Consider the following 12,471-nt stretch of genomic DNA (forward strand, 5'->3'; position numbering starts at 1 on the left):
ATAATCCTTGTTTTGGATCCTTAAGAGGTAATATAGGCATTTTTTTGGGAAGAATGCAAAATAAGTATTTAGGATTGCTATTTTGTCTGGTTTATAATGTAGGTGCTTATTCAAAACCCAATAAACAGGTTGTATCAGTCAAATGCAACAATTAGGATATAATTTCTACCTACCATAAGATTCCGGAATTCACTATTAATAGGCAAGTCTCCATTTCTGTTTAGAAGTACTATTACAGGAGTTTCAAGTTTAAGAGCTGAGCTTTAAGCCTTGATGCCAGAATGGACTGACCACCACCTTATTTGCCATTATCTCATTTGCATAACCAGCCAAGGATCCCACCATAAAAATCCCAGCTTCTAATTTTGAGTCCTAGTGTGAGAAGGCTATAAATATAGCCACTAGCTTGTAAGGAAGGCAGATTATGTTTGATTAATAAAATTGAGTTTGAGGAGAATTTGAGGGAGTCATAGGGTTCCATGGAGGAAGCCTGCCACTAGGGGTGTCAACGGTGCGGTTTGGAGCAGTTTCGGGCTGGGCTTAACGGTTTCGGGCTGGAAACCCCCCAGCCCAAACACAGCCCATTTAAAAGATAACGGTTTCGGTGCGGTTTGGTGCGGTTTCGGTTTGGTGCGGTTTGGGTTCGGGTTGGTTAGCGGTTTGGGCTAACGGTTTGGATTTGGTTTGGGCTAACGGTTTGGACTAAATTAAAAATCAATATTGAAACTTATTTTTATTTTTCCTCAACTCTTCACACAAAAAACTACGATAGAGAGAGGAAGAAGACTCCAAGTAAATCTAGTGATGGCATTAGCTTGACGCCTTAATCCAAACACCCCCAACCCCAAAAAAATAAAAAATTTAGATTCTTCTATCATGTGTAGGTCAACCTTACAATCTTCACCCAATGAAATTAGATTTATATGAAGGCTCAACTTAAAATTACTTGTGATAAGAAATAGATTTGCTAGAGAGTGGTAAAATGTGAAAGTAGCTGAACAGAGAAAGTAAAATTGTAAAAGTGAAAATCCTTTACAAAACAGTGAAAGAAATTTTGCAACTAAAAGTGAAACCAGAAAGGCAGAAACGGTAAGGATTAACCGATTAAGGAATTAAGGCATTAGGTTCTTTTTTGTTTTTGGTAGAAAACTAAGGCGGTAGGTTTCTAAAATTAAATGAAATAGCCAAATAGGGTTTGCTACCGTTTTGGTAAAATTTAAAAATTAAAATAATGAAAATTTTGAAATTTAAAATTTAAATTCTCAAGAATATGAAACGTGGGGTGGGTTGAAGTTGAACAATGAGTTAATGCGCCATAACCGTAAGGAATAAGGGGTTTTTTTTTAATTTTTTTTATTTATTCAAACGGGTTAACGGGCTGGGGTTCGGGCCTACCGGTTCGGGCTAGCGGGCCGCACACGGGCTGGCCCGGCCCAGCCCGAAACCGTTCGGGCTGAGGGTCTTCAGCCCAAACACAGCCCATTAAGGTTCGGTTCGGGCCGGTTCGGTCCGGTTTCAACGGTTCGGGTTGAAAATTGACACCCCTACCTGCCACTGCTAGTAATTTGCTGTCGCTGAGATTTTGCTCAACCTCTATCATCTACAAGTGGTTTCATACAATCCCCTACCCCTGCCCTTTCATCTACTCTTCTTCTCCCACATTTGCATCCCCTTTTTCCCCTCCCCCCAAGAAAGGGGTAAAAAAAAAAAAAAACCAATCCCCAAACCCTTATTCATCTCATCCCAGCCCCTACCCTCATTGGCCATCATAGCCCCATCCCTCCCCAACCCTGCCGTAGCTTCAATCCCGCCTTACCCGCATTCCCTCAATCCCTTCCATTCCCCAGCCCTTATCCCCCACTTTGTTTTCCCCAGCATTGACTTTTCCAGTTTCTAAACCTGAGTTCGCCTCACCTTCTTCCCAAACCTATACCCTAGATCTCCAACCACTCATCTAATCCCCCCCAACACCCCACAAAACAGGAATTAAATACACCTCCCCTTTGATAACACCCCCACATTGAGGCCAATCTTCATGATCACATTGGTTAATTAAGCAGTAAATTAGGGCTTCAGGGCTTTAAACACTCTGAAGTTGGGGTTTTTTTGGGGGCAACTCTGAGGTATTCAGCAGTGGTTTAGGGTTACATACACCCTGTGGCTAAGGGATTTAGGCTTCTAAACCCTGCGTCTAGGGTTTTTACAGGTCAAGGGGAAGAATAGGGTTCAGCCAGGAGATTTAGGGTTAGGGTTTTGATGAAATTATATTTGATTTCTGCTGATTTAATATTCAGGTTTAACTCTAGAACCCTAGGGTTTAAAAAATTAGAATTTTCTCAATTTCTAGGGTTTCTAAAAGGGAAACTAGGCTTAGGGTTGGGATCACCAGTCAGGGAGGAGGCGGGGGAGAGTGAGATGATGCTAAAGTGGACTGGGGTTGGGATGAGGGGTTCGTAATGTATTGATTGAAAACTAAGATTAGATTTTCTACAGTTTTAAGAGAAAAAAGATAATTAGGTGTAACTGATGTGGGACTCTCATTCTAACAAGGACTCTGTCATATCTCATCCTAGGATAATCCAAATTGCAAAATAAAAGAAGATCTAGACTCCTTGTAGAAATTGGACTGCAACTAAGGGAATCCCTCTCCAATTGGGATTCCTAACCTAATAGGAGCTCTTCAATAACTTAACCAAAACAAATCCAAACCTCAAAACAAATGTAGGGTTGGAATCCAGATCCAACAAACCCTAACTTGACCCAACTAGAACAAAAAAAAAAAAAAAAAAACTGAAATACACCAGTTCATGCCCAATTTTCTATAGGGCCATAAGGTGTTTTATTACCACCCTAGGCCCTGTTTTGGCCCTTAGTGAGGCCCTGATTCTGGTTGACATCACTCCATCTGCATCTCAACCAATTGTCAGGCATGGTTACAGGAAAGTAACAAGTCAGCCTTATTTCATTCATCTTTTCCCTTAATTAAAAGTGCTGTTTCTGCCAAGCCTGCCCCATTGTAGCCTTCTTTTTCTCCATAACCCTTGAGTCCCTAATAAAACCCCTATTAGAATCTTCCTCCTTGCAGGTTCATAATCCCTCTACAGCCACTAATTCTCAATCCAGCCTCAGCCCTTTTCACCCCTTTACAACCCTAAATCCTTGCTGCTCTGAATTTCCAAAACCTAAACCTGAAGTCTTAATTCTGAACTTTAATCCAAAACCCTAGATCTTGAACACCCTAGTTTCATAAATAATTAGTTTCCCTTCTAGAACCTTAACTTACCTAATCCTTGACCTGTTATCCTAAACCAGTCACTATTAGAGCCCATCCTAGAGCTCTAACAACCCTGAACCAGTTGCTGTTACACTCTGCCTGAGAAGCCCAGAAACCCTAAACAGAGCCCGATTTGAGTCCCCTGTAAACCTTCACCCTAATTCTAGTATTGAGGAATTCAAATCAGCAATCTGTTAGACAAACAAGTCAGAAACAGAATCTAATTGGGACTTGGGAGTCAGTTAAATTTTGGAAATCAGAAACAGAGGACTAAACTAAGAATTCCATTTCAGATTTAGAATTCTATTTCAGCCCTAAACAGCAGCTTGACTCAATCCTGGCCGAATTCTCTTAAACGCTTGTTTATCTCACTGCTATTCATTTATGGATCCTGGCTTTCTGGCCTTCATTCAGTTGAGGATACAAGACAATCAATGATTTAAAAATATATACATAAACATATGGAGCCAGCTACATTAAGATGTTCTCTAATTCTGTGTGACTTGATTCTGTCTATGTACTTACAACCTTTGCCCTATTTCACAGCTGGAATATAATTCCAAAATTCTAGCTTTACTAGTAGAGTCCCAGTCCATTTTAAATTTCTTGTTTTGAGTTGTGATTGAGTTGATTTCCATTAGTAATGTTGTAGATAAAGACTCTTTTTACAAGAAGAGTTCCCATCTTTTAGGAGTTTGTTTATTATTGGAATGTCTTTATCAGTGGCTTTGATTTACTTAGGTAAGGAGTCTATTTTTAAAGAGGACTCTTATAGATAAGATAGTCTTCTATTTCAAGAAGAATTCTTTTAATTTAGATGGTTGTCAACATAGTTGTCAAAGCGTCCACCTAGGCGGGAAAGCGGTTTTTCAACCGCTTAGTTTTGAACCTCTTAATTGACGCCCAATCTACAAAGGAACTCCAAGGCCCAAAGTGATATAGAACCCAAAGGGACCCCGTGCCCGTCGGCAACAAAATGTGAAGCATAAGCCATACTCAACATCAAGAATCAATGAATCAATAAATGCCTAGGTGAACGCTTTGACAACCATGGTTTGATAAGATGAACTTATGTTTGTGTTCTTTTTTTGAATAATTTTTCATAATTATGATTCTTGAATGCTTGTTCTTTTGGGATGAATGTGACTATTGAATATTTGTTTAGCTTGTTATAGAAAGTACTTGTATTGAAAAGTTCTTTAAAAGTAGTTATATTGAAAATTTTTGACCAACCATTTTGGTCACCTTATTGCCGCTTACTTGCCTAGGCGGAGCCCCTTTCGCTTGGTCGCCTTGCCACTTTGACAACTATGATTGTTAACTAGTTGTAAAAAGGTATCCCAACTTATAAAGGAAACCCTAGTTAAGTTGGCCTCTAAGTCTTTGAGTCAAGATAGTCTCTCCCAATTTGAGTTAAGTTCTTTCTTGTAAAGGTTATAACTAAGCCTGCCTCATTGCCCATTGTAATTCTTATTCCTTAAGTCTAGATGAATAAAAATTGTTGATATTGCAGTCAAGGAATGTGCAGCAGGGTCCTATACGGGCAGGACCTTTTGGTTATTCAGTTCTCTCAATTCTCTCCCTCTTTCCTGCGATCCAGCAAACAGTCCAGCAACTCTGCAGCAACCAATCAACAGTTCAAGCAAACATCCTTCAAGAATTTTCGGCGAACAAGTGAGTAAATCCCCTCCCTAACCCCTGCCCCCCTTTTTCTATTCTTCCTTCTTCCTCCTACCCTGCACAACCTAGAAGTCCCCCCTTCCCCCACCCGCTGTAGACTTCCCAGGCCCTCTCCCTCATCCCCATGACAACCCTAGCCCCCCGCCCGCCCCACCCACCCCCGCGCCCCCCCCCCCCACCCCTGCCCCCAGCCCTCCCCACCCGCAATCGTGGCCCCCCCCCTCCCCAAACCCCCCCCCCCCCCTCGCTTCCCTGAAGCGGAAAAGCGGCCCGCCCCTGCTTTCCCCGTTCCGTTTTCCTCGCCTCCTCCCTCCCCAATTCTTTTACCCTTCCCCTCCTTTTTTTGCTCCTCACCCTTTTGTTCCCTCAACCTTCCTTTTTTTTTCCTTCCTCCCCCCCTTTTGCTTTTCTGGTTGTTCCCGTCCTTTTTGGTGCTCCCTCCCGGTGCCCCCCGGTTGCCGTTCGCCCCCCCTTCGCCCTCTGGGTCCCTCGTTTCCCCCCTTCGCTCGTTCTCGTGCTTTTCTCTTGTCTCTCTGTTTGTCTTGGCTTCTGGGTTTTCTGGTCTGTTCCCTGTTTGTTCTCTGTTTGTGTTTCTTTTGCTGTGTTCGCCCTTCCTTTGTCGTTTTTTGGTTGGTTGTTGCTCGCCGGTCGCTGCTTCCCGGTCCTTCTTTGCTGTTCGGGTGCTCTTTCTGTGCTCGCGCCCCTTGTTGGGTGGCCTTGCTTCTTGTTGTTGCGTTGTTGGTGGTTCGTTTCCTCGGTTGTGTTGCCTCCTCCGCTTTTTGTCTGTCTCCCCTCTCGCTTTTCTGGGCCGTTTGGTTGGTTGGGCCTTTTTCTCCTGTGGCGGCCTCCTTTGGTGTCGGTTTCTGGCTCCTTGCCCGGTCCTTGGTCGCGTCTGTTTCCTCTGCTTTTCTCTGCCCTGTCCTGGTTGTGGTGGCCGGCAAGGTCTAGCACAGAAGCTAAGAATAGAACTGTGGCTCTCATATGGCAACTGAATTGATAAGGTTAAAGCATTCCCTCCAAGAGCTTGGTTTTCTAAGAAACCGATTGATATTAACTGTGATAATCAAGCCCGTAGCATTGCCACTTTGCCAGTGGTCCTGCTCTTCAGGAAAAAACTAAGTTTTTTTTATTTTATTATTATTATTTTTTAATAATATCTTGTGTGAGATATTGTGATGAAGGTGATTCCCACTCCAAGAAGTTAGCTTTGCAATTTATTCTGTGAAGGCCTTCTAGAAAGTGTGTTTCAACAAGGCTGTCCCAAGCTGCACATTGGTGATATTTACAGTCCAACATGAGGGGTGGCTTACAGAGTACCACGGGTTCTTCCAGAATATCTTTGTTTATTAGGCAGTTATATCTTATATGTGCATATAAAACAAACAACAAATGTATACCTGTATTTCTTTTGTAGTTTATAAATAAAAACATATCAGTACCAATTGGATGATCTAGCTATTTGCTCCAATAGGTAGTGGCTTTTACTCCCCTCTCTCTAGTTTCATCCTCCGTTTCCTTTTCTTATAACTACTGTTGCTGGTTGGTTTAGGTCTGCCATTGTCAGAGCCTTGAATCCAATATATAAATGAAACTAGCCAAAAGCAAAAGCAGTATTTACCACGTCATAATAACATAAAAAGTGATTGCAACTCGAAGTATTCCATGAAAATGATATAACATGAAGCACATGAAATATTATATGAAATCATTGAGATATCATTAGCATAGTCGACTGACAGGTAAAAAAGCAAATAAAAAATCTCAAACATACTTCTGGAAACAATCTGGGGCATTCAACAATATGCTGGGCAAGACTAACAGCAGCTGGTGATGTAGGTGCCTCCCCAACTGTAATGTTGTTGAAATAGAAGGTGGCCAAACTATCCACACAAGATGCACACTGCCATGAATAAACAAAGTTGTCATAAGCATACACTTAGTACCCCATATTGTCCAATTAAATAAATCACTCTAAGCAGATCCCATGGGGACAGTAAAAGAGAACTTGAAGGAAGACAATTGAAAAATCTGAACAGGACATTGTTATGCACCAAGAAACCAAAATTATGTCTTTTGAAAGAAGTGGCTTGAATGAGAAGTAGATTTTATTTATTTTTAGTGGGGGGGGGGCGCTTTAGGGGAGAACATTAATATAGAACTAATTAGAAAACTTCTGCTACAATTTACTTTTATAAAATTGCCATGACTATTTTAGATACCACAAAAGTAAATATTTTATGCATCTAGGGTCAACCATAATTAAAGAAAACACAGAATATAATGTTTCACAAAGATTTAAAGTGGACTGGATGAACTAGAGAGCTGTGCCAGAATGCGGTGACCAACGGATTCTTTTAAAGCTTAAAAGAAAGTTATATAGGACGGTTGTACAAATATTCATAAGCTTTGGGTAGTAGGGAGTCCTCAACCCGATAAGATCTAGACATGCTTCCAAAAACCCTAGAAACCCTAAATCCAACGCTGGGGAATCTTTGTTTTGCTGTGATCCATGAACCCTAGGGAAACCCTGTGATTGAAGCAGCCAGGGACCTGAAATTGTAAATATGAAAAGCCCTAGAATGTAATATAAAATTTTAATATTCACACATATACCCTGCTTTTTCATTCCCAACTGTTGGATTCGTTATTGCACACATGGCACAATCCTGGAGACCGCATGGCAGCCTGCTGTGCAGCTGAATATAAAAACCTATTTTGTATCAACACCTTACTTTAAAAATCAAGACCACAAATATCCTAGTGACTTAGATAATAACCAAAGAGACAGAACAGTCTGGACCTTTGGTTTTCAAAGCTTACCATGCTTATCTAGTCACTGCACAGCCACTTCATTAAAGAGATTCAAATGTCAAAATTTCTAGTCAGACAAATGGGGTGGCAGAATTTCCAGAAGAATGAGAGGACCAAGTCAGTCATAGCCATTTACATTTGAGAACATTCAAATCTCTAGGACCAAGTCAGTCTTAGCCATTTACATTTGACTCTTTGAGAACATTCAAATCTCTAGCCCATATTTCATTGATAACCTCAAGACTTTCTCCGATTGATTTTAATTCAGACCTAGAAAGCTAGAGGTCAATAACGAATTGCTAAGCATGGAAAAGGGCGGCCTTCCAAATTCTAAGAAGAAAACAGATCCTTATTCAAGAACTTTATTATAAGGAAAAATAAAAAATAAGAAACTGTGGAGACTTTGAAAATGAGAAACTAGACAGTGAACAACAAAGATTTGAGTTGGAGACAGCAGCCAGCTAGGGTGCAGGGATGAACAGCACAATTTTAAATACCTCCACTATCTTGATACTGTAATGCAGTCCAAATACCTTATCTACCCTCAATATTGTTCCGAGGTAGAAGCAAGTTGACACACCACATGAGGATATTGTCACAATGTTTCAAATAGGAGCTTACAGTTCACAATTTAACACTTCCCAGTGGGCACATTGAGTTTTCAGGATATCAACCTAACTGTTTATGTGATGCTTGTATAACACCACCTTAGTCAAATTCAATATCCAGCATTTCACTGCATGACCCCTGTAGTGAATGTAATTTTCTTAATGACCATACTGTGACCTTAATCTTATGAGAAAATCAAGTACACTACCAACATCCCCCCCCCCCCCCCCAAAAAAAAAAAAACCATAAAAGAAAAAAATGAAAAACTCACACAGATGCAACTGTCCTCATTGATAAAGGCTCAAATTTTAGAGAATTCTCTTTTTTTATACTTTTCACATTTCAGCTCTAAAGGTCTACTGCTCTTAGTTCAAAATCCTAAGCAAACTTTAATGAGACAACCACAACAGTGCTCATAAGAGTCCATATCAAGTCACCACAAACAAAAAAAAAAAAAAAAAAAAAAAAAAAAAAAAAAAGAAGAAGAAGAAGAAGAAGAAGAAGAGAGCAATCATAGTATGAGTAGTATCTTTCACTTTTAAACATATCCCAACTCCTAAGTGGTTAATGAAAGTTTGAATACAGATAAAGGTGGTTATAAAAGAAAAGCATGTCCTCGGACATTAAAAAATAAAAAATAAAAACATGGAATAACATTACATGAACTTGTTTAGACCCATCATAAGAAGGAACAAAGAAATTGGAACTAGTCTGCTTGAAATGTTGGGGAAACAAAAGCACATAAATAAATCAAGAGAGGAAGATAGAAAGTAGATGTTAGTCAAAAGACTAAAATATAGACCAATATGCTAGAAAAACACATACCTGCGAAGAAATATTGGAATCTAGGCCTTTGAGACCAGATTCAAGAGACAAAACAATGTGCATGAATGTACTTGTATCAAGCCTCAAAACGAAAGTAATATGGTTGTTGAACAGAACCTCTTGGAATGCGAAGTATGCTTTAGACAACTGGAAAAAAAAGAAAGGGGAAATGTAAAAATTGTCTTTGAGACTGTAGAAATATATTAAATATGGTGTTAGGGAAGACTCAAATGTATCAATTTATGAGAAACGTTTTTAAGATTCCAAGCTTATCCATTTCCCCCCACTAGAAATAACAGATAATAATCAACTGAAACGAACAACGCACAAAAGCACAACCTCATATGAGAAAACAATGACTAAAAAACAACACATTAAAACTCAAGAGAGAAAGGTTTGGATGTCAATCCTTTTTTTGTGTATGAATAAATATTTCATTAACCAAAAGAGAAAGAAGGGTGAGGGGAAAGTGATGTAACCAGGCCCAGCCCCCTCCAAAAACCAGCAAATGTTGGCCCCGGAACCAAGCCCAGTTGGTACACCAAAGGGCTGGCCGAACCTACCTAAGGGTATTTTGCTCTCAAGGGTCCACTTAGTTTCCTTTGTTGCCAGGAGTCAGGATCTACTTTTAATTTTAAGTTGATTATGTCATGGTCAAGTTATTAAAAAGTCAATTTTATGAGTGGGAGTCCCAGTTGGAATCAATTTTAAAGTAAGATTCCTTCTAGATAATTCATATTCTATTCTGGTTATTTTTGTGGTCCTTAGAAGACCCCTTTCTCCAAGTTGTTAGTCGTTGAGTTTTTAAGTTATAATGAGATTCCCTAATTAGAGTCCAAGTTTGTTAGTTGGAGTCTAAGTCTAAGTGTATTTTCTTCTTTCTAAGAGGCTATATAAAGGCCCCCACACCTTGTATGAAAATTAGACTGGATGAAAAAAAAATTGAGCATTGAAGGAATTGGAGTCATGGGTTCCAAGAGACATCTCCACAGTTGAGAATGTTCAAGCAGCTGCTTCTTCATCTTCCTTGTGATAGCAACCACAGAAAGCTTAGAGTCAACCAATCCACTCTTAATAACAAGTAAGCGAAACCCCAGCCCTTTCCCTACTCCCATCCCTTCCTCCAACCCTTGCACAACCAACCCCACCCCTCTCTTTCCCTTGCAGCAGCAGAAAACCTCCCCTCCCTCTTTCTTCTCTCCCTCTTTCTTCTCCTCCCACCTTCCCTCCATTCCCCCTTTCTTAATCTTGCAGCAGCTTAGGAAAAATTAATTAATTAATTTAAAAAAAAAAAGAAGAAGAAGAAGAAAGAAAAAACGAAAGAGAGGAGGAAAATAAATAAAAAAAGACGAAGAAGAAAGAAAAACAAGAAAGCAAAGAGAGAAGCCGAGATCCATCAAGTTTGATCCAAGAAAGCTTTAAAAATCATTCCAAGACCAGCTGCAAGCTTCCCTATCCCTTTCCCCCTAACCACAAGCCTCCCAAACCCTTCCCATTTAGTTTTTCTTAAAACTCAAACCTTTGCCAGTCCTTTTCTTAAATTGTTAAAACCTTAATCCATTTGAAATCCATCCCATCTATCTGAATGAAAACTTAATTTCATCAATCCCATCCCACCTTGGGCATCGTTGGGCAGCCCTACCCCAATTTGTTAAGACCCTAAACTTTCCCCAATTCTATCCCAACACCCTAACCTTCCCAACTCCATCCCATAAACTATTTCTCTCAATTCCATAACCCGTGGGTTACCAGAATTCGAAATAAACTTCCCAGGAATCGTTCATTTGATAGCTGGTTCAATTTGAGAGGATTACGATGAGCAGCCCAGAACCTGGGTTACATCAGAAAGATTATACCCAGAGAGGAGTGCAAAGCCCTACCTTAGCCAACAGGACTCATGCAAAAGCAAAAACTATGAGCAAAGTAGTTGTAGGCATAAAGGCTGAAACCTAAGCTAGGACTATAAAAACTAGCTTCTCCGATTTTCTTCTTCTTCATTCTAGAGGACTCGAGCTCAGCGATAAAATCTTCATCCAGGTTTTGACACCCTCTGATGGAATGATTGCTTCTCCTGAGGCTCCAAAGCGAAGGAGAGGGTCTCACTATTGGAAGAGCCCCCAGCTTTTCCATAATTACTATCACCTGCAATCATCGAAATACAGGAGATAATAGGCGACTAAACCGCAGTCAGAGAGAAGGAGCCGATAGGGGCTGAATAGGAGCTAGGAAAATAAGGGGTGAGCTGAAACAGAAGGGAAGGCCGAGAAGACATAAAATATTCAATATTACTGCTGCCAAGGAACAAATAAACAGGCTAAATGAAATAATGACACCACCTGGACTTAGTTTAGATGTCATATTACTTTCCTTGTTTCCATTCTTCCTTTCATTTCTTTTTTTTTTTTTTTTTTTTTTTGGGGGGGGGGGGGTGGGAAGGGAGACTTGGAAGGTTGTATTTTAAGTGACTGGGTGGATCAAGATCTCGAGAGGGTCAATTTTTTAGGCACTCTTGGTTCAGCCAGCCACCTAAAATCCACCCTGTCAAGCAAGTCTCGCTGTCTCTTGCCTCTGAACTCACCGAAACCACTCCAAAGCCCTTTTTTGCCAATTTTTTTGCGGATTGACACTGGATCATCACTTGCAGCAAGGTTTAACACATCTATATCAAGAAACGAAGATCAAACAAGGCCATTTGATCAAGCTCTTCAACAAGGCCATTTGATCGCTTTCTTGAGGGGGCGACATGGGTGTCGAGAGTGAGATTTCTTACCATGGATGACATTATATCAGTTATCAATGCACTTGGTTACAGGTGAAAATCCACTTTACAAGAATTCTTCAATGCAAGACTTTGGGATTCTTAAGTATTTGCTTGGTGTTTAGATTATTCATTGCAAGAGAAGGATGAATCCCCCTTTAAAGGAAATATGTGTCTGACCTTCCAACTAAGGCTGGTACTGTGGCTCACATTGCAGTTGAATCGATATGGCTGAAATCACTTATTCAGGAAATGGGTTTTCCTATTGCAAGGACTAAAGTATGTTTTGTGATGATCAATGTAGTTGAATTGATATGGCTTAAATCACTTCCACATGGGTAGCAACCCAGTCTTCATTCAGCAGACAATACACAATAAAATAGGATGACATTTATATAGAATGCTGTGACAAGTAAACTAATCTCACTAATAAATGTTTCATCCACCCTTTTTGGGGTGGTTGATTGAAGCTGCACACCGATGATGTCTATAATAAGCATTCAAGAATTAGTCT

The 12,471-nt window shown here is 40.2% G+C and overlaps 1 protein-coding gene across 7 annotated transcripts in view; it reads right to left on the reverse strand.

The window, feature by feature from the left end:
- LOC149022131 (ARM repeat superfamily protein) overlaps nucleotides 1-12,471 on the reverse strand; it is a 61,594-nt gene that overhangs the window by 6,381 nt on the left and 42,742 nt on the right. For all 7 annotated transcript variants that reach the window (XM_089150301.1, XM_089150300.1, XM_089150304.1 and 4 more), the window contains 2 exons: nucleotides 9,200-9,346; nucleotides 6,726-6,854 (listed from right to left, as the gene is read on the reverse strand). In XM_089150301.1, coding sequence (XP_089006427.1) covers nucleotides 6,726-6,854; nucleotides 9,200-9,346 — 276 coding nt within the window. The remainder of the gene's footprint in view (nucleotides 1-6,725; nucleotides 6,855-9,199; nucleotides 9,347-12,471) is intronic.

This window comes from Hakea prostrata, chromosome 3 (genome assembly GCF_041222555.1).
Source record: "Hakea prostrata isolate BN-2017 chromosome 3, UWA_Hpros_2, whole genome shotgun sequence".
NCBI classification, from domain to species: domain Eukaryota; kingdom Viridiplantae; phylum Streptophyta; class Magnoliopsida; order Proteales; family Proteaceae; genus Hakea; species Hakea prostrata.